The 22,514-nt window shown below is 40.7% G+C and overlaps 1 protein-coding gene across 1 annotated transcript in view; it reads left to right on the top strand.

Moving 5' to 3' along the window:
• Positions 1-22,514, top strand: part of IPO11 (importin 11) — a 71,103-nt gene that overhangs the window by 13,780 nt on the left and 34,809 nt on the right. Inside the window, exons 6-21 of the mRNA XM_081880819.1 lie at positions 1,383-1,515; positions 2,620-2,678; positions 4,272-4,320; positions 5,064-5,134; positions 5,490-5,682; positions 5,799-5,951; positions 6,179-6,222; positions 10,664-10,754; positions 11,654-11,701; positions 12,196-12,301; positions 13,303-13,429; positions 16,227-16,295; positions 17,600-17,716; positions 18,294-18,407; positions 19,749-19,864; positions 20,951-21,027. Coding sequence (XP_081736945.1) covers positions 1,383-1,515; positions 2,620-2,678; positions 4,272-4,320; positions 5,064-5,134; positions 5,490-5,682; positions 5,799-5,951; positions 6,179-6,222; positions 10,664-10,754; positions 11,654-11,701; positions 12,196-12,301; positions 13,303-13,429; positions 16,227-16,295; positions 17,600-17,716; positions 18,294-18,407; positions 19,749-19,864; positions 20,951-21,027 — 1,567 coding nt within the window. The remainder of the gene's footprint in view (positions 1-1,382; positions 1,516-2,619; positions 2,679-4,271; positions 4,321-5,063; positions 5,135-5,489; positions 5,683-5,798; positions 5,952-6,178; positions 6,223-10,663; positions 10,755-11,653; positions 11,702-12,195; positions 12,302-13,302; positions 13,430-16,226; positions 16,296-17,599; positions 17,717-18,293; positions 18,408-19,748; positions 19,865-20,950; positions 21,028-22,514) is intronic.

The following is a 22,514-nucleotide window of genomic DNA, read 5'->3' as shown; positions in this document are numbered from 1 at the left end:
AACTGTGGATTGTTCTGATCAAGTACAGTTAAAACAAAACAGAATATCAAGTTTGATCCTGATACTGTTTTAACTGATGATGTTTAGAACAAACCTCAACTCCCTGAATTCATGTTGTTGTTTAGTCGTTTAGTCGTGTCCGACTCTTCGTGACCCCATGGACCAGAGCATGCCAGGCACTCCTGTCTTCCACTGCCTCCCACAGTTTGGTCAAACTCATGCTGGTAGCTTCGAGAACACTATCCAACCATCTCGTCCTCTGTCGTCCCCTTCTCCTTGTGCCCTCCATTTTCCCCAACATCAGGGTCTTTTCCAGGGAGTCTTCTCTTCTCATGAGGTGGCCAAAATATTGGAGCCTCAGCTTCAGGATCTGTCCTTCCAGTGAGCACTCAGGGCTGATTTCCTTCAGAATGGAGAGGTTTGATCTTCTTGCAGTCCATGGGACTCTCAAGAGTTCATATGTGAGTCAAAATTGTGGTTTGCTTTAAAACTGCAATTGGAACCTTTCACTCTCCTCTTACCTGCAGAGGAGTGGGGAAGGGGGAGTGTTAAAGGCCAAGGCTCACCATGGTTCATTGCTGATCATCAAAACCACATGGTTTATGATGATCTGTCTGCCAGTGAGTTTAGTAAAATGCCAAACTCAGTAGAAGTATTCACATACACTGATGTTTGTCTCAATTCTGTTGAAAAGGAAACATTTTCTCTCTCAGTGTGAGACTGGATGTGGCTAGATTTTATTTGCTTTGTGCATAGGAATATGCATAATTTTCTTCGGCTTGTTTCAGATTAAGAACAAACTGAGTGTTCCATATTTATGTAAAAGCTCCAAGTGTTCAACCATTGTTAAGTGACTGGAATTGATTCTCGTCACAACCATGTTTCGCATTCCACTTTTGGGATCTTGTTAGTTTCAACAGTGGTTAAGATAGGTAGTTCCTTAAAGGCATAGAGGAGACTTTAGTGAGAAGAAAGGAGCACATGATCTATGGATCCTTAATTATATTTTGAGACCAGAACTGTTTTATTTTTAAAAATATTTATTTCTGATATTTATAAACTGCTTTTCACCATAGATGATTTTCCATCACCGTAAAAAATACACTATTAAGAACAGTTTCAGTTAAAACAGTCATGAGTGAAGCTGTATTCCAAAATACACTTATTAAAAAGTAAACGCCTTTGAGCTCACTGAGACTTATTGTACTTTGCATTGTGCTGCTGTGTCCTAATAAATCCATTGGAACAAGTTAGTCTTGACTACCTTAAACGCCATTACTTTCCATGGGATTTAGGCGTGATTAATATAGTTGGATTGGTTCACTGTGTTCCATTAACAAGAACTATTTTGACTAGTAATTTATTTATTTATTACATTGCAGTTAGCTTCTGGAATTTACAGCTTTACCTGTTCCCTGTGGAATCACCATACAGATACATTCCTTCAGCAGATTTGTACTAAAGATGAAACTGCTATGAGCAACTCGCTAGAAAGAACTCTTTTATCACTGAAAGGTAATTAACAAAATGTGTCAGATCAGTATGAATGTGCACAGTAAGGTGGGCTTTCAAATTTTCTACTAATGGAGTAAGACATTCTGTGTCTTCAGAGAGTTGCATTTGCATAGGGATCATAAGAGATTTTATTTTATTGGTGTCATTCACTGGTTGCTGAGGGGTATGCAAAATTCTTTCCAGCACTTGGTGCTTTTCTAGACTGGTCTCGGAATACAGATTTATGTTAATTTTGAAAGCCCATGATTCCTAAGAGCATTTTGTATGTCTCTCCTACAGTGCCGGGTAAAATTGAGCCATTCATATTTTATACTGGTAGGATGTTCCATCCAAACACTCTTTGTTCCAAACTGCACATTCATTATATTCTTGGCACTCTTTGCTTCAACTTGCATACATGTTTTGTCTTGAGCCGCAGCTTATAATAAAAATATTGAAAGAGCATATTGGATTCCTGCTTTAAGACATGGAAGTGTGGGTGAAAAGATCGTATTCGCTCTTGTGGTGTGCCAGTGTGGTGTGCCAGTGTGGTGTAGTGGATAAGAGCAGTAGATTCGTAATCTGGGGAACCGGGTTCGCGTCTCCGCTCCTCCACATGCAGCTGCTGGGTGACCTTGGGCTAGTCACACTTCTCTGAAGTCTCTCAGCCCCGCTTACCTCACAGAGTGTTTGTTGTGGGGGAGGAAGGGAAAGGAGAATGTTAACCGCTTTGAGACTCCTTCGGGTAGTGATAAAGCGGGATATCAAATCCAAGCTCCTCCTCCTCCTCCTCTTCTTCTTCTTCTTCTTCTTCTTCTTCTTCTTGAAACAGCAACCAAAATATTCTGTGACCCTTTGGAACTGGTTTTGTTAGATTTTCTTTCTTTTATCTGCTGCTGGTTTTACTCATTAGTGGAATATTAACAATGTCATGATAGAGTGAGAAGCCAAATGTTTAAAACTTCCAGTTTATTTGATTATTATTTTTTAAAGATTTGTTTGATATTTAAAGAAATGGAAACATTTTGCTGCAGTGGTTGTTCACTGTGTTGGCTATTAGACCATGAATGGTTTTCATGGGAGTAGTAATATTTTATGGGGCAGTAACATTACTTCATTTTTCAGTGCTTCGCAAATTGACTGTTCATGGGTTTGTGGAACCTCATCGGAACGTAGAGGTGATGGTAAGCAAGGCGGATCCTTTATTTTTATAAGTATATTGGGCCTCGCCCCTTTTTTCCCCATTATGATTAAAATTTCATCTTCAAACTGCGACAGCGTTAATATTACAATGGATGTCTAGAAAAGATTTGTCTGGCCAGAAGTTAGGAATTGATACTTGTACGGGTGCCCCTTGGACGCCTGGCCATGCAGGTTTAGAATCAGTGTAGCATATTGTGAAAGGGACGCGGGTGGCGCTGTGGTCTAAAATTAATGAAAGTTAAAATGATGTTGGATTGAAACGAAGCGGTTTTAGCAACAAGGTTAAAATGAATTTGTAAAAATAGATTGATAACAGATGAAAATATAAAGTTATAAATCTGTTAAGATATTGGATTAAGATCAAAACAAAGAGGGAAAGGATTTGCTGAACTAAATAATGTGAATTGGAATACAGAAAAGGGAGGTGTGAGGGAGTCAGGGAAATAAGTAAAGGAAGTATAAGGTAATGAAAAGATGGATTTATTTTTAAGTGTTTTTTCTTTCTTCTTCTGTATTTTGTATTTTGATTTTTTTTCCGTGTATTTTTGTATTTTTCTTATCTCGTTTTCCTCATTTTTTTTCTTTATTCTTATTTTGAGTGTCATATATTATGTAACCTTTTTTGTTCTGTAAAACCTTAATAAATATATATTTTTTAAAAAAATAAACCACTGAGCCTCTTGGGCTTGCCGATCAGAAGATTGGCGGTTCAAATCCCCCCGACAGGGTGAGCTCCCATTGCTCGGTCCCTGCTCTTGCCAACCTAGCACGTCAAAGTGCAAGTAGATAAACAGGTACCGCTCTGGCGGGAAGGTAAACGGTGTTTCCGTGTGGTGCTCTGGTTCGCCAGAAGCGGCTTAGTCATGCTGGCCACATGACCCGGAAGCTGTACGCCGGCTCCCTCGGCCAAGAAAATGAGATGAACGCCACAACCCCAGAGTTGGTCACTACTGGACCTAATGGTCAGGGGTCTTTTACTTTTACCTTTACCTAGCATATTGTGGCATCACCCCCCCCCAATCATTCAGCCTGGACACTGAGCTCCGAGGGCCTTCTGGCTGTTCCCTCCCTGCAAGAAGTGAGGCTTCAGGGAACCAGGCAGAGGGCCTTTTCGGTAGTGGTACCCACCCTGTGGAATGCCAGATGTCAAGGAAATAAACAACTATCTGACTTTTAGAAGACATCTGAAGGCAGCCCTGTTTAGGGAAGCTTTTAATGTTTGATGTTTTGTTGTGTTTTTGATAAAGTGACCGGGGAAACCCAGCCAGATGGGTGGGGTATTATTTATTTATTTATTTATTTATTTATTTATTGAATTTGACTTGATTTGATTTTCCTGAAAACTTTTAAGGTAGTGACAACAGGTACAAAAGGAATGTGAAGTATGCTGCCATATAGTAGGCTTGTTAAAAATGTACATATGTTGGGGAGAGGTCCCCCAGTACCTATTATGTTGATTAAATACTTTTTAGTGCAAATAATAATGTTGTACAAAGAAGCATGATTGCTTATAGGTTGACATGTGGAATTCTGTACCCTTTTGTACTTTAAAATGTTGCTTTTACATCTTCTAGGGATTTCTCCATGCAGTATTTGAGCGGTTGAAACAATTTTTGGAGTGTAGTAAGTATTTGAAGTATTGTCCTGCCTTATGGATTATATTTTACACCTCAAGATAAATAGTGCCATCTGAGGTAGCAGGAAAAAAATGTGTCATGCAGTGCAATACTCTGCTTGCTGGAAGTGTGTTCTGCTATATCCAAAGAGACTTGCTCCCTTGTCAGTTTAAGGTTGCAGTTTTAGGCTGCAGATCCATACTTGGGAGTAAATCCCATTGAACTCAGAGGATCTTGCTTCTGAGAATATCTGTTTAGTTTCTGTTGCCAAATGACAAATGCTTCTTAACCAAACGATATTAGCAACAGTTAACAGCAAAAAAAGAAGCTATTTAACCAAGATGTTCACAAGAATGCATGTATGGGTTTTGAAATTCAAACTGGAAACTTCCTGGCTCAGTCTCTTCGCCACAACTACAGCAACTATGTGGAATATCTGAATTCCTATCCATTATTTACATTATGCTTCTCTTGAGTGTGTTTTGTTCATCACATCACAGCTTCTATGTACCTAAAATGTGCATTTTGCCCAATTGGAATATTGTTAATTCTGAGGCACCAACTTTACAAAATATGGCAGTTTTCAGTTACAGTTAAAAGGAAGCGTATGCTGCAATAAATCTGTTAGTCTTTAAGGTATCACAAGGTTTTTCTTCTTTTTTTCTTTTGTGTGTGTTTACTACAACAGACAAGCATGTCTTCTCCTTTGGCTGTCAATAATAATTGAGTTTTTTTACTGTTGTTTACCAGGTAAAAGTATAGAAGCAGATCACGCCTGCAGAGATCGCCTAGAAAAGACTATAATTCTTTTTACTAAAGTGGTAAGTTTCACTAAAGTGGTAAATTTCATTAGATTATTTTCAGCCAAATAATCTTAGCAAATTAGCGTCATGGACTAGTCAGTTTTAATACTGTCTTTTTTTAAAAAATGGATCAGTTCAGCAGAATAAATTAGTCACAATGAAGGGGAAGGGCCTGGGACGGAGGCAGACACAGAACATCCAACTCATCATTCTAAAAAACTGACTATATCAACAAGCTGTTTTCAATTGCTTTTCTTTTTATTTGGTTTTTGTAATACACTTTTTATTCACTTATCTCTTATTATTAACCAATTGTGTTTTTGGTCTGTATTTCTCTTATGATAATCCTGTTACTGTCCCCCTTGCTTTTTAGCTTTTAGACTTCTTGGACCAGCATCCTTTTTCATTCACCCCTCTAATTCAGAGATCATTGGAATTTGCTGTCAGCTATGTTTTCACAGAGGCTGGCAAAGGAGTTGTGTTTGAGCGATTTATTGTCCAATGCATGAATCTGATTAAGATGATAGTCAAAAATTATGCTTACAAGCCATCCAAAAATGTGGAAGGTAATTTGGCTCTTTTCATTTTTGAAATGTTATATAAGTCTTGATAGTGATTTATTCCTTTTTGGACATAGATTAATGAATTATGGATTTATTTCATGTGAACTGTTTTACTGCAGATAGCAGCCCTGAGACTCTTGAAGCTCATAAGATAAAGGTGTCGTTCTTCACATACCCAACATTAACAGAGATATGCAGGCGGTTGGTCACTCAGTATTTCCTGCTAACTGAGGAAGAGCTAACAATGTGGGAAGAGGACCCAGAAGGCTTTAGTAAGAAGCTGTTATTTATTTCAGCCTAATTTTAGTTTAAGGTACAATGCGTACTTTCCATTATTATCTATGAATAATGTTGATGTTAGCACGTGTAATGTATGATTGTTAACTAATTCCAGAAGCCCTTTTATGTACAAAGTTGCACGTTTTTATTTAACCAACATATGTAATTTAAAAACAATATGTACTTGATTGTGTAAAATTTATTTACTTTTATGTTGCAGCTGTGGAAGAGACAGGTGGAGATTCTTGGAAATATAGTATCAGGGTAAGCATACTGCTTAAAATTCACGCAGAGATCTTATTACTTTGAATATGGACATTAAACTTGACATTTTGGGATGCAATCCATATTTTAGACGTTACTGTATGTACATCGTCCTGACAGGACCCTCTGGCACGCTACCAAAGAGCTCTAAATCCAGGCAGACTTCAGGCTATGCTACTGTTTCCTGCGTTATTTTCTTCCTGGCTGGAAGGTTTCACACTTGCTCTGACCATTTGCTCCGGTGCTAAACCTCCCACCCAGGAAGAGAGCAGAGTGGCGATAATTGTGCAGTCTTTGAACTCTGCAGTTTTCAAGTCTCAAGTATTCCTGGAGGAAAGGATAGAAAGCGTTGTGATCAGCACAGCGGAGCTCTTCTGTGGGTTCATGCTCTCTGTGAAATTGGTATGTCATGCTGATATAGATGCAAGTAATAATACCCTTGTTTATTACCGGATAGAAACCCTTGCTGAAATCTTTCATCAGACTCGCCCGTGGCATAAAGCAAAGCAGATATTTTGTGGCTAGGTGCAGATCTACATGGTGGCCTTGGTCAGGGGCTTTGGCATGTGTGTGCGTGCGTGCGTACACACACACACACACACACACACACACAGGCTTCCCCAAGTTCCTCTCCTAATAGCAGAGATTCTCCATGTTTTCAAGCATTTATTTTCACACTTGTTATGAGTCCTGTGGATACGTCATGGAGGGGATGGTTAGATCCAGAGGAGAAATGGGAGGAGCTCTTGGAGTTGGAGCTGGAAGGGTCCTAGCAGGATGTGGGAAGTGAAATCAGGATCCCAAGAAGTATCAAAGCCCAGGGAGGAGACCAGTAGTCTAGGGAGTGGAGATTTGGATCTAGGGGAGGGACCAGGCAGGTTGGCAGAAGAGTGTGACATTCGACGCCCCAGTTTAATACCTCCTGCTGTAGAGCTGCCTCCTGTCAGAGAGGAGTCTTCTTCTGGGGGAGGCCACTGAGTAAATTGGATGCTGAGCTGGCGCCAGTATTGCCTCTATTTGCAAGGGCATGAAGATGCCAGCGCCGGTGCAAACAAACCTCACAGACCCAAATCCTTAAAGGGACTGTCCACTTGCTTGCCAAGTCCTAGGATAGTAGACCAGTATGAAGTAAGCAGCACATAAGCGGCACACAAAACACTACCAAACCATTTTATGTTCTAAGCACCCTGTCTAAATCTTGTGCGTAACATCACCGACACTTCGTTTGATCAAACTTACCTTTGTTGATATCTACAGGAGCCTGGCTAAAGGAACTTTAAAGACTGAATCTTCCTTTTGGACACAATTTGAATGAGTTTTCTGTTTGTGGCTAAAACTGTGTTCTCTCAATTTTTGGATTATTGATAAAAGATTTAGAACATAGAATGGTTTGGTAGTGTTTTGTGTGCCGCTTATGTGCTGCTTACTTCATACTGGTCTACTACGAGAATTGGCAGCATAAGTTCATTTTTTCAAGTCCTAGGATAGTGGCTGCTTGCTATTTTAAGAGCTGTGCCTGCCCTGCTCGTCAAAAAAGAAGGTGCAGGGAGCGTGTTGCTTGTTGGATCAACGTCTTAGCTTGTGCTTAGCGAATAGTCCAGGCATGTCCAAAGTCTGTTGCGGTGGCCTAATCCGGCCAGCCAGTCGATTTAATCTGGCCCCTTGGCAGTATATGTCCTGGGGTAAAATCCTTAAAAAAGCTCAAAAACTTTGGTCAGCCCTCATGCAAGTTCACTTCATCAAATCTGGCCCACTTTGAAAAAAGTTTGGGTACCCCTGAAATAATCTATACCTCTTAAGTAACTGCTGCACCTAGTGCTATTGATGGGTGAAATATTGCCACATAATGATTGAAAGCTTAAGCCCTAGTGTGATGGGATAATGAGCTGCTTGTGCGTAAAAGCTTGATCCCTCTGGGGTTTGGCTGGTCATCCAAACCGATGCACTAACGGAGCCCCCAAAGCATGACTCCGTCAGTCGCTGGTAGAATCTGACAGTGGGCGTCTACGGAATTTACGCCAACATAAAAGCTGTTTGACGGACATGCGCCTTCGTGACTCTCTGCGTGACAGTTTCCGGCGAAGGGTGGGAGTTCCCAACGGGGGTCCCGTTACCTCTCCACTACTCTCACTGGAAGCATCCCAGAGCCTCCCCTCCGCTGTGACTCCTGCACTCCCCCTGCTGGTTCCCTCTTCTGCTGCAGATTCTCTCCTATTCTCCTGGAGCCTGTCCACCACCTGTCTCTCCGATGGCAGTTCCCTGACATCCACCTCCCCCCCAGGGCCCCCTTCACCCCCTCCCGCCTCCTCTCCCACTGGCGGTGAGGGCGGAAAGCCCCTGAAGGAACTCTCCTCGTCGTCCGAGGATTCTAACACTTCTAGCCACGGCGTACTGTCTCTCTCCCCGTCTTCCTCTTCTTCGTCGGAGTCGGCTTCTTCACCCACCCCTGACTCTGGGAACCCTTCAAACTCTCCTTCCTCATCGGTGGTCCCAAAGTGTTCCCTTCTAAATCGAGCCACGGGTTGCGGTTTTCTTGGGAAACGCTGATGAAATGTTTCTATTAAAACCTCGTCATTGACTACCTCTGCTGGTACCCAAGTGTTTTCCGACTCTGCTTCCCCCTCCCATTCTACCAGATATTCCACCTGATTCCCCTTCCACCTGGAATCAATGATTCCTGCCACGTTCATGTCGCGCTCTCTCTCTTCTATCACGGGCGTTTGGGTGGCCTCTCTCTCACGCTCCCCCCACTCACGTCCCTCTCGGTACGGCGACAGTAATGACCTGTGAAATACTGGGTGTAATTTTATGTGACTGGGCAGCCTGAGTTTGAATGCCACTGGGTTGACCTGCTGTATGACCTCAAAGGGACCCAATCTTTTGGGCCTCAATTTCTTACTCCCGCCCTTGAACGGTAGCCCTTGGGTGGACAACCACACCCGGTCCCCCACCCTTATAGTTTCACCTTCCCTCCTATTTCTGTCTGCTTGCTTCTTATATTCTTCCTTGGCTTTCTCTAAGTTAAGTTGAAGCTGACGGTGGATCGCCTCCATCTCTTCAAAAAAATATTCCGCCGCCGGCACGCTCCACCTCTCCCCTCCCTCTCCTGGGAATGCCCGGGGGTGACACCCATAATTTGCCAGGAAGGGACTCATCCCTGTGGACACGTTCTCCGCGTTGTTGTAGGCAAATTCTGCTAGAGGTAACTTATCCACCCAATCATTTTCTCTGTCTTTTACATAACACCTCAGGTATTGTTGTAAAACCCCATTTGCCCTTTCCGCTTGCCCATTGGTTTCTGGGTGCCGGGCAGTTGAGAAATTGAGTTCTACGTGCAGTAAGCTCATAAGTTTCCTCCAGAACCTGGAAGTAAATTGTTTCCCTCTGTCGCTCAAAACCCTCAAGGGGGCGCCAGGCAACTTAAAAATATGTTCTACAAACAACTTGGCGGTTTCCTCCGCTGTGACTGCATGTGAACAAGCTATAAAATGACACATCTTGGTTAATTGATCTACCACCACCATGACAGCTGTTTTGCCTTTGGATTTTGGCAGGTCCGTCATAAAATCTATGGATACTGCCTCCCATGGCCTTTCGGGCGTGGGTAAGGGTTGTAATAGCCCCGCTGGCGCCACCCTCTCTCCTTTCGCTCGCTGGCACCTGTCGCAACCCCTGACATATTCCCGTACGTCCTCCCTCACCTTGGGCCACCAAAACTCCCTGGTAACCAACCACATGGTTTTGTGCTGTCCAAAATGTCCCGCTGTGGGGCTGTGATGGGATAATGAGCTGCTTGTGCGTAAAAGCTTGGTCCCTCTGGGGTTTGGCTGGTCATCCAAACCGATGCACTAACGGAGCCCCCAAAGCATGACTCCGTCAGTCGCTGGTAGAATCTGACAGTGGGCGTCTACGGAATTTACGCCAACATAAAAGCTGTTTGACGGACATGCGCCTTCGTGACTCTCTGCGTGACAGTTTCCGGCGAAGGGTGGGAGTTCCCAACGGGGGTCCCGTTACCTCTCCACTACTCTCACTGGAAGCATCCCAGAGCCTCCCCTCCGCTGTGACTCCTGCACTCCCCCTGCTGGTTCCCTCTTCTGCTGCAGATTCTCTCCTATTCTCCTGGAGCCTGTCCACCACCTGTCTCTCCGATGGCAGTTCCCTGACACCTAGTCAGCTATGATCATGGTTTCGTTTCAAGCGAATTCTGTACTCATTATTTTTGGTCAGTTGTGTCTATTTGGGGCTCAGTTGTATTAATTTACTTTGTAAATGCTCAGTTCATACCTTTAAGAACAATTTCCCAATGTTTATAATTACAGGATGTGTTTCACTTTTGCTGTCATGTCATATTTAGCTATTTCCTCAATAGTGCCTTTTTAAAATGAATTTGCTTAGCGTATTTTTGCCCTAAATAATAAACAGTTCTTTTCCTCCCCAGCCATGCACAGAAGTGCTCTTCATTGATATTTTTCACGAATACAATCAGACTCTCACTCCAGTTCTGCTAGAAATGGTTCATACTCTACAAGGTACCTTTTTTTTAAAAAAAAAAAGAGTTTTGTTTAAAATTAGATATTGTGCGGAACGTTGAGCAGCACTTAACATTTCCATTGTAAAATAGTAGTCCTTCTAATTCTTTTTGTATCGTTTGTAGTCAGTCAAGCATGCGTGCACAAGGATGAAACTCTAAAACAGGCATAGGCAAACTCAGCCCTCCAGATGTTTTGGGACTACAACTCCCATCATCCCTAGCTAACAGGACCAGTGGTCAGGGATGAAGGGAGTTGTAGTCCCAAAACATCTGGAAGGCCGAGTTTGCCTATGCCTGCTCTAGAAGACTTTCCAAATCAGCTTAGTGAACTCAGTTTCTCTTGAGACTACCCAGGCAAGCCCTACCCCGGCTGCGCTCCCCGCTTGCCTGTACATTCAAACGTCCTTCTTCATGTGGAGGAGCACCACACATGTACACTGGTGTGCAAATAGAACTCTCTGTTGGATGTAGTTTGAGCATGCAGACATTGGGGAGTGGTCCTGCGACCTTCTCTTCGCAGTCTTTCAATACACGGAAGCAGGGCTTTAATTTCATTGCGTGCTGCATATTATAGTTACTCTATATCTTCGCCTTATCTCACAATAAAATAAAAAAATTAACCCCCCAATGCTGTTCTTACTCAAATCCTATTTGTGTTCTAACATTTTTACACTGTGTTTTAAAGTATTCAACATCAGTACAATGTAATAAATTATATTGTTAGGTGAATCTCCGAAATACTTGCCCCTCATAGATTCTCTCTTCCCACTTTAAGGGGAAGAATAAAAATCTTAATGCATCAGAAACCCTGCTTTTGCAATGAACACTACTTATTATTTATTTAAATACATTTTGCTGCATTATGGATTTACTTGCTTTTTAATTATTTATTTTCAGGTCCTACTAACATGGATGATACCCAAACTCTGCTGATTAAAGATGCTGGTAAATTCTGTTTTTTTGTTTTGTTTTGTTTTGTTTTTTGCATTTTAAATGGAGAGACTGGCAGTTGCTTGTTTTTTTTAATCTGTTCTAATAACTGACAGCATTAGAATGTTCCAAGATTTTGAAAGCCAGTACTGGAATAATCAACTGAAGTTGGGAGGGCTGCAACAGCTTTGGAATACAGCTTTTGAGGTGTAGTTTTTGTGGAACTACTGTTCTTTTAAGTTGCTTTTAATAAAGCTGCACTCCTACACCATCTTAACTGGGGAAGCCTCATTGCATATGGGAAGTGGGCCACGGCAGGAAGGAGAGAAAGGTGAAGACCCATTGCAGAAGTCTGTTCTGATTGCGCGCAGATATTATTGCATACATCTATCTATCTATCTATCTATCTCTCCACACCCTTGCACCTGTATTTAAAAGACATCATTCAATTAAGTAGATTCGTTTTGCAAAAGAGGCTACAGTATTTTGTTTCATTTCCCCCCCTTCAGTGTACAATGCAGTTGGACTGGCAGCATATGAGCTATTTGACAGTGTGGATTTCGATCAGTGGTTCAGAAACCAGCTGCTAGCGGAATTGCAAATCACTCATAACAGGTACAAGCCCCTTTCTGTTGGCTGTCAATATGAATTCAGCAAGCTTTCGTATGAAGTCTTAACTCTCCCGTTACGCTTTGCAGTTCTTCACTTTCACATTGGTATTTGCAGTAGATTTCTCTGCTTTCAAAAAAGCAATAAATATGCAGTATCTTTTATTGATGCATCAGCTTTTGATCTGGCAGCATGCCTGTTTTGAATTGCATAGAATTCTCCAATGGCTTGCCTTCTTTTTCTAGATCTGGGTCTGACACAGCTGTTGGCCCAGCCAGCTGCCTCGACTGCTTTGACTTCTCTCAGTTCTTTGTCCATGTTGTGTGGTTTGCTACGTTCAGGTCTTTTGGGGCTTGAAATCAAGTAAATTGCCCTGACCTTGGCAGCACTCTATAAGCAACAACTTGGGTTGCAATAATGCAAAGTATCTTAAGATTTACTGTATCATAATCCCCGTATTGTCAAGGCGTAGTGTTGAATATTCTTTGAATAGCTAACTGTGCATCATAATATAAAATTAAAATCTAAATGATGACTGGTCTTTATGAAACTAAGGTGTTAGTTCAAGGGCATTTATTTTTAAAAATATAAAAGTTCTATCCTTGACACTAATGAATATTAAGGATTGTGAGGATTGTAGTGCCAAAATATCTTCCTAGAGACAGCAGAATCTGTTCCTCCAACAGATTTCACTCGTGGAATGTTTTCAACATTAATATCCTATGATTTAAAAAAGCAAATTTACCTGTTTGAAATTATTGTGGAGACATTGTGTATTTTCTCCCATAGAAATAGACCTTTGGAATGTTTATTCTGCAGTGTTCTGCAGGGGCTGAGGTGGAGACCTGAGCAGTCTGATGTTGATTATAAAAACAAACATGTGTTCACACTTTGTTGGTAGAAATTACAGTATTGAAAAGCATTTTTGATATTGACCCTTAAACAATTTGATGCAATACAATCTTAAAAGCCGTTTCTTCACATAATAATTTTTGTTATGTTTAAAGGTATAAACCAATCCGTCGGCGAGTGATCTGGCTAATTGGACAATGGATTTCTGTGAAATTCAAGTCTGACTTGAGACCAATGCTGTATGAAGCAATTTGTAATTTGCTTCAAGACCAAGACTTAGTGGTACGTATAGATCAATCTCTTTGACAAATACTCCGTACAATATTTATTTTTCATGCAACTGGCCTTTCACTTCTACCTTGCAAATAGTATGTGCTTTTGTTCATGCTCTTTTGTTAGGAAGGTCTCTCAAGCTTTAGTTCTGTATAGGCTTACCTGACAGTAAGTCCCATTAATCTCACTTCTGAGTACATGCATAGACCGAGCTGTTTGTGAAGTTTTATTATCTTTGATCATCTCTATGCCCCTGAAAGCTGTGGAAAAGTTAACTATAGTTTTGTATGGAAACTTTTCTAGACTGCTGAAGTCCTTACAGAGGACTAGTTGAATTTGTGAGAATGATCCGCCGTTGTATATATTTGCAGAACATGTATGCATTAGATCATGGCTCATGCTGTATATTGGAGAAATTTTCCTATTTTGCCAGCAGGCCAATATCTACCATCTGAGGGATCAGTCCATTGAGTCACATTTGTAGAGCTGCTTTAAATGTCCAGACCAGATCCAGAAGGCAGGGCTTGAGTTGCAATGATCAGTCATTTCCAATGCCCATCAAGTGAGAGTCTTGGATGGGCAAGAACAACCTGGATGAAAGCCTGATTGCTGTCTAGTGCAGTATATCTGCTTGTTTGAGGGGTGGCCACTGGGTTTGATATCTTGTACGGTTCTGTCAGTTGATTTCATTTGTCTACTGGTGTTTTTGCAGTGCACATTTAGTAGAATGGATGGAGTGATTGCTGATCGTCTTTAGGTGATTGAGAGGGAGATATTGGAGTGATTGGATGGATGGTGGGATATTGTGTAATGGTGGATGTCTATGAGGTGTGGGAGAAAAATAGGATGAGTAGTGGTACTGAAGGATTTGTGTTTCTGTAGTACAGTGGTACCTCCGGTTAAGTACTTAATTCGTTCCGGAGGTCTGTTCTTAACCTGAAACTGTTCTTAACCTGAAACACCACTTTAGCTAATGGGGCCTCCTGCTGCCGCTGTGCCTCCGGAGCACGATTTCTGTTCTCATCCTGAAGCAAAGTTCTTAACCTGAAGCACTATTTCTGGGTTAGTGGAGTCTGTAACCTGAAGCGTATGTAACCTGAAGCGTATGTAACCTGAGGTACCACTATAGTCAGATGAAGACAGGAGGGCCTGACGTGCTCTGGTCCATGGGGTCATGAAGAGTCGGACACGACTAAACGACTAAACAACAAGTAGTCAGATTGGTTCAGAGTCTATCTACACCAGATCTGGGTGTTAGTAAGTGGTGCTGCATATTGTGGGTCAGGATGTGCCAGCTGAAGTGGGAAGGGACACCTGACTCTTTAGATATTTTCAAGAAGTACTGCTACATTTTGGGCGGATTTTTATTGTTTTATTTGTTGCTGCAGTTTTCCAGTTCAGTCATTTGTTTTATCTATATCTATTGTGTATGTTATATGTGTAAACTGCTTAAAGATTGTATTGGTATTAAATGGTTTATCAATATATGAAACATAAATAAATGTGGGACAAAGAGTTGCCTTCCGATTCTGCAGCTCGGTAAAGAAAATATTTTTGTTCTTCTCATGGTTGAATTGCATAGGGTGAGAAATAGTGCACCATCAATAGACCTGCCAATACCCAATGTCCATCTCTCATACAATAGGCACTTAAATATCAAACTATAAATAAAAAAGACAATATAATAAATTTCCAGTACTTGAAAACACAAGTACATCACATTTGATATATGGATTGGGCCCTCAAATTACCGGACTGAGCTGATAAGTTTTACAAGAATAACCACACTGTTCACTTTCATGCAAGCAAAGCTGATTAATGAGCCTTTGATAGTTGACTACATCTACATAATTTTGCTGTGATCATAAACTTCAGTTTCTTTATATTTTGATTGTGTAATATTTGACTCACCCTTCTGTCATTGAATATATATTTGCTCTGTATATCTTTAACTTGAACAAAGTGTATCCATCTCAAAATCAGTTCAGATTGTGTTCCATTATGAAATTAAAGATATAAAGTTTGGCTATAATGCCGTTTACAGCAGCTGAATTGGTAGTTCTGACTGGCAGCTTGTTCAAATAGCGGGAAGAATAGCCTTGTAGAAGGATAAAATTTTAATAAGAAAGATAAGGCATACAGTAAGGCATATCAGTCTGAAGCAAAGCCATATTGCACTGAAAAATTTCCACCCCAGACTTGTTACACAATATTAATTTTCTCTTTCTTCTCAACCAGAATATCTTCAGTACCAAACAAAATAACCAACAACCTTCAAATACACTTCCCCCTGTGTCCTCAAGTTTGACAATTGAGTATCATTTTGAATTGTCAAATCTGAAACAAGGTTGTTTGCTCATCACATCAATACACTCATTTTGGATACATTAAAAATTAGGAATTTGGGAATAGAGTGAAAATAAGGTGGTGAAAAACACTTGGTGAAATGTTTAAGGAGGAAATGGTCTCTCAAGTTCTTAAATATAAGTCTCTCAAATAAGACTCTCTGAATTTGTTATTCTGTGTCTATGTCGTGGGGCAGGGATCAACCAATAAAAATGAAACATATAGTTTGTTGGACTGTGTATCAACTTTGTGAATATTTTGTGAAAATGTTTTATACACAAATCTAACTGACCAACATGATTTGTTCTTGTTTAATTATTTTCTTTCAGGTCCGTATTGAGACAGCTACAACTCTGAAACTAAATATCCTTTTCCTTATTTAAAGTATTCCATTGTTAACTGAATCACTGAAATTGCTTTGGTTTAATGTTGCTCGTTTCAAAATATTAACTGTACAAAGATTTTGGTTTTCCTTAACTGCATTTTACCTGTGGATGACTTCGAGTTTAGGACTGATCAGTTTCTACCAGTAAGTGCATGTGACCCCCTCCCTGTGCCCCAGTCATGTACTAAATTCAAAAGCAAGTAAAACCACTTAATTGAAATGCAATCATTTACTTTGGTGTGGTTAGAATTCAGTAGTGTTTCTTAAGAAGTGAAAATTGAAATTCCATTAGAACATAGCATGAAGAAGTAGGGGTAGAAATTGGGAGTTGTATCAAATGTTGTATGAGCAAAATTTTACTTGCACAGCACAGCCTTCTCTTCATCTCTTTCTGAAACCCCACCCCCAAATCTGCTTAAGAGAGTCTTCTAATCCTCTGGAGCAGATTTTGAAGGGGTGCTGGGGAAAGGAGGAGCAAAGTTGTCTCTTGTGCAAGTAGAATGGCACCATTGGACACATCCCTGGATAATAGAAATCATTTGTAGAATCTCTAAAATACACTCCTGTTCTGTATATGATTAGCATCTTGCAGACCACACTGACATTGCATGGTGGGATTACTATAGTGTATTCTTAGCAAGGTAGTTATTTGGGCTGTTTGTGAGTCTCTGCCTCACCTTCTTAAGCCCTTTCCTGAAATGCTGCTCCAGAGAAGCGGACACGGAGCAATGGATCCAAACTACAAGAAAGAAGATTCCACCTAAACATTAGGAAGAACTTCCTGACAGTAAGAGCTGTTTGACAGTGGAATTTGCTGCCAAGGAGTGTGGTGGAGTCTCCTTCTTTGGAGGTCTTTAAGCAGAGGCTTGACAACCATATGTCAGGAGTGCTCTGATGGTGTTTCCTGCTTGGCAGGGGGTTGGACTCGATGGCCCTTGTGGTCTCTTCCAACTCTATGATTCTATGATTCTATGAAATGCTGGACCTACATTTTGCTGCTTTACAACAGGAAGTCATTTTGTAGTGTGGCATAGCTGCTGGTGTTGTGCCGTTAGTGAAGTCTAGAGTAATTCATTGGGCAATTGAATAGACTGAGAAGAAGGGGCCTATGGAATGGGATAAACAGAGAATGTACATTGTGAGGGAAGAAATGGCAGAGAGAAAGTAAGATGTTGAGGAAAGGAAAGACTGAGAAGAAAAGTGAAGCCTGGGGGGCAATATGGTGTAAGTAGTGGTGGATAAGTCAGGATTTGTAGCTTTGGATGTTCTGGGAGTTTGGTCTGTGGGAACAGAGAAGAGGGATTTAATGTGGCACAGGTCGGTATTTCCCATGTTAAACTGACACTACCCAGATATTTTGTGGCTGGTCCCTAGAGTAATTGAATTAACGGTTAAGAACTGTATCAGTGTCCTTACTAACTCAGACCCATGTTGTCTTTCTTTTGCAGTATCTGGAATCTATGTTTACCCTGCTCTTTCAGCTTCTTCAAGAAGTTAGAGAATGTGACACAAAGATGCAAGTTCTTCATGTTCTGTCTTGTGTAATTGAAAGAGTCAACATGCAAGTAAGTTGACACCCCAGAGTGTGGAAAAACTGTTGCACATCTAAATTCATAGGAACACAAGACTTTGAAACCATTAAATATTGACTATTTCTGTGTTTGCAGTTCCAACACTATCCCAACCCCCCTTTAACCATTTGAACTGTTTGAACCAAATCCCTTTAGACATGTTGAATTTGTGGGGGAACCTTGATAGTGTCCAGCCACTCAAAGTTCTGTAACAAACCCACCAGACATTGGAATGTTTTCTCAGGCATTCTATGTGTGTCCCGATCCTGAACAAGCAAGTCAAAGTTGTTATCTTTAGTAATTTATCACTTACTTTACATGGGTTGTGAACGCATTGATGTTGATTTCCATACAGTTGTAGCACTCCTTATTGGAGGGTGGGGGTGGTGACAACGACCCAAAGCAACTAACAGTAACTGGGGGAAAAGAAAGCAAAATTCTAATTCATTCGTAACTATGAAACCTTTTTTTTCCCCTGAGGCTGTTCCTACAAAATCTTACATGGAGGGTTGTAATCTATGAGAACTTAAGATCTAACTTTTAAAATTGTACCACTTTATTTTAATCACAGATAAGACCTTACGTAGGATGCTTGGTTCAGTATTTACCTCTCCTTTGGAAACAAAGTGAAGAACACAATATGTTGAGGTGTGCTATCCTTACTACCCTAATACATCTTGTCCAGGTAAAATATCTGATGTTTTTTCTTCTTTCCCCTCTCTGATCATTAGCTTGTGTTGTAGCTTGTTAAAACTTTAGATAGAACAAGTGGGAACCCACATCAAAACGTTGCAGCGTACCTTAAACTCCTAAGAAGTGTGCATTCCTCCAATGCTAATCCTCCTTCCAAAATATTTATTATAAGCTTTTAGGGCCTTGAGCAGGCCGGCTTTGTCTCTCTCTATGTCTCTCCCCCACTGCCCCTGCTTTCAGTTGCCCAACGTTTCACAGCTCAACTGCCTTCATCCATAAGTTTATACAAGATAATACTCTGGAATAGCTGCTACTCCTCTCTGTACTAATTATTTTCTTGGGTTAGTATTGGCAGTCAGCACAAAATCAACACAGAATGAGTTGAAAGACCCATTCTTTAAACACGCTGGCAACACTTGCACAAGGTCGTGTCCTTTTACTGTCAGTTAATGTATCTGGAGTTTAGTTTGGACAGAGCTTGCATAGAGTCAATAATATACTTTAACTATTAAGGTTATTACCGGGATTTGATGTGGGTCATTTCTCAGGACTTAGCCTTGGAATCTGTTTTCTGCACTGGTTATGAGTCCCTGGGATGTGTAACGCATCATAAGGAGAAGTCTGTCTGTAGAACTTTTACCTGAGTAGCAGTAGCCTGTCCACAAATGCAGGATTAAAATTTAGGGCTGCTTAGTGTAGAATGGCAGCTCTTGTCATATAAATCAAGCTCTTAGTGACTTCTAAGTGAAAGCCTGTTTTAGCTTAATTCTTTCTAATCTTCATTGGTGAGTATTATGAGGAAGTGTTCTTGGAGAGAAAAAAAACATGCCAGCCACATTGTGATAATTTTTTGTTCTTTAAAAGTCCATTTTCCTAGCAATGAGCCCTCCTGCCCAATCTTTCTCTCCAGTCTTCTGAACTGGAACAAGAAGGCATTGGAGCGTTTACTGGTACATGTTTTGCTCCCGTTGCTTCCTGGGAGTTTGATGTAGAACCATAGTGTGGAGTCAGGAGAGTGGCATTTCAACAAAAGAAAGCTCTTCAAGCTGAGAAAGCTGCCCCTTTTCATATCTAGTCTGTGAACCAGAGAATACAGTATTGTATCTAATCCTGTTTCTCTGAGGTTCGTATCCCAGTCAGCCAAGCCTTATCCAAAAAACTGACTGTTCTAATTACTTCAAAGTAGAGTCACTTGCCAGCTTTTTATAGCGGTTAGTTACTTATATCATTCTTTTCCTGAAAGCCTTTTCAAAAATTTCAATAATCTGCTATCGCTCCTGTTTGTAGCAGCAAGTACTCAGGTGTTCTGATCAATGTGTTATTATTTCTTCAGGGCTTAGGAGCAGATAGCAAGAATCTTTATCCTTTCCTGCTCCCGGTTATTCAGCTAAGCACTGATGTTTCCCAGCCCCCTCATGTGTATCTTCTAGAAGACGGACTAGAATTGTGGTAAGCATTTTGTGCCACTCCCTTCAGAAAACCAGAGCAATTTTATATTTGAATTTGGGTAAGGAATGTGACTGGGGTATGTTGAAGGATCAGAATGCGTGGGGAAGGGCTGGTGAGCCTCTGGCCCAGGGGCCTCCTTATCTGGCCCTCAGGATTCTTTCCAGGTCACACCATTGCTCCACAGGTGCTGCCCTCCACTCACTCTGCCCTGTGTCATTCAGTGCTTCAGCCTAGCTGGAATAGGCCCTCAGACTGTGATAATCCATGTGTGGGTGGGTGTGGCTTTAGTCTGGTTTTATATTCTGATTTTATCCTGTGAACTACCTTGAGGCCTGTGGGTATATAAATTCTAACAACAACAGCAACAACAGTAATGATGTAGCCTGCCCTATGAAAATAAGAGTCATATTCATTGTGCCACCCATTTATTGTTGCGGCCAGGCCCACCATGGACACAAAATGTGGCCCTCAGGCTAGAAAAGATCCCCTGCTCATGATGTAGGGTATTATATTAGCAAGTCACTGGGGCAGCTACATATTTTTTTTAAAGGGGAAAAAAACTCGAGCATCTTTTAACCCCCTTTCCTGCATTCTGATCCAACAGTTCCTTTCTGGTTTTACTGCTGAATTTAATGTATTATTATTGTTTTATTCTTATGTTTTGTACGCCACCATCATACTTTTGACTGTTAAGCTTTTTATACATGGTTTTAAATAAATAAATTTATTTGTAGTCTAGATATCCAAGCATGCTTTTAAATATTAATTTTAAATAATATGTGTAAGTGACAGATTTGGAGACAGCTGACCTTGAGAGTTGACCAGAGTGGAAAGCTTCACTTTTAATAGTTACCATTGACTCTAGGAGTATCATCACATGATGACGACCTTCGTTTGTAGTTTGACTGATAAAGGAGTTTAAAAACATAATAATGTTCATTGAGTTCAAGGGCATACAGACATAGAAAAGCTACAATACCTATTGCAGGTCTTTCTTATTTCAGAATACAAACCATAAAATAAGATCTAAATAAACATTAATGGAAACAATGATAAATAAGTTTTTTATTTCCCCCCCTTCCCTAGGTTAGTAACATTAGAGAATAGCCCTTGCCTTACCCCAGAGTTGCTGCGAATTTTTCAGAACATGTCTGCTCTTCTTGGTGAGTTATCAATATTTAAATCTAATATGAACTGCATGGATACCATTTACATTCATAACTTATCTAGCAGTATTTCATGTGCCATGTTATTTACTATTTGTACTTGTTCATGTAAGGAGATGAACAAGTACACCGCTTCCAAGGAAGAGCCTAGTGATAAGATCTAACAATTTTAAAAAACAAATCCTGAATCATATCTTGTACACAATTTGCCATCTGTATATTTGGTGCATATTCTTCTGCATCCATAAAAGCCGCAATCCAGGGACAGTTAAGAAGTTGAAATTCCACTGGTATTTACCCAGTTTAAGTGCATATCATTGTAGAGCCCTTATTTGTATCTACTATATTAATAGCGATGTATTTTTTTTTAAAACACTTACTATTTTGTAGTATTATCACTAACCAAGTATAACCTTTATGGTTCATGTTTTGGAGAACCTTTTAATAAAAGTAGGTATTTCTTAGCTCTTTTGAAAACATATACCATTACACAGTTCTGTGACACTGCAAGCCTTTCTTCTTTGTTGTTTCTTGTCCCTGTCTCTGCACATATAACTGAAAGTGTTTTCTTTCTAGAGGCCCCTGCATATCAGTCTGGAGGGCATACTTAGAGGCTTTGCCTCAGCTTGGAACCTCTTTTTTCCAGAAGTCTGCCAAAGCTCAGACTTAAGTATTCGTTATGGGGGACACCATAATCTTTTCAGTTCTCTAAAGGTCTTAGTCCAGGCATAGGCAAACTCCGGCCCTCCAGATGTTTGGGACTACAATTCCCATTATCCCTAGCTAATAGGACCAGTGGTCAGGGATGATGGGAATTGTAGTCCCAAACATCTGTAGGGCCGGAGTTTGCCTGCGCCTGTCTTAGTCCAACCCTGGGTGCATTCTATTTTTTGATCGGTTTTGAATTTGGCTCTCAAATTTCCACTATTAACAAATTGCCAGAATAATGATGACATGTAAAAAAAAATTATCTCTGACATTGTTAGCACTTGTTTTCATAGAGTAACTATGGCTGCATTTAGACCATCTTCTGTTCTGATGTGAGGATTTCTCCCTTTTCTTGCTGTTTTTTTGCACTTGGACAGCAACTGATCTAGGGGGTTCTTCCTCTGGGCAAAAGAGCAAAAGCAGGTGCAAATTACCTTTAGAGGTGATTGATTTACAGCTTCAACTGCTGCATTTCCTCCAGGGCAGCACATTTCACAGCAGCATGTGATGCAGTGTAATGTGGGTCAGGGGAGGACAGGATTTGTGAGATTTTATCAGACATTTCCCCCATACTTTGAAGCCAGTCTTTTCATACACAAGTGCTTGAAACATTTTTATTTATTTATTTAAACTAGGGGAAGAGTTGAAAAGTGCCCATTAAACTTCCACTGTTCCCCTTTATCTCTGATGCACAGAGATAATATGTGCTAATGCTTCTGTAGCTAAAGCAACAACATTCTCGTACAAAAGGGAGGCACCGGCAGGCTACAGAAAAC

This window comes from Podarcis erhardii (assembly GCF_964252035.2).
Source record: "Podarcis erhardii genome assembly, chromosome: 11".
NCBI classification, from domain to species: Eukaryota; Metazoa; Chordata; class Lepidosauria; order Squamata; family Lacertidae; genus Podarcis; species Podarcis erhardii.
The sequence above is the reverse complement of the archived record's forward strand: the minus strand, read 5'-3'. Positions and strand labels throughout refer to the sequence as shown.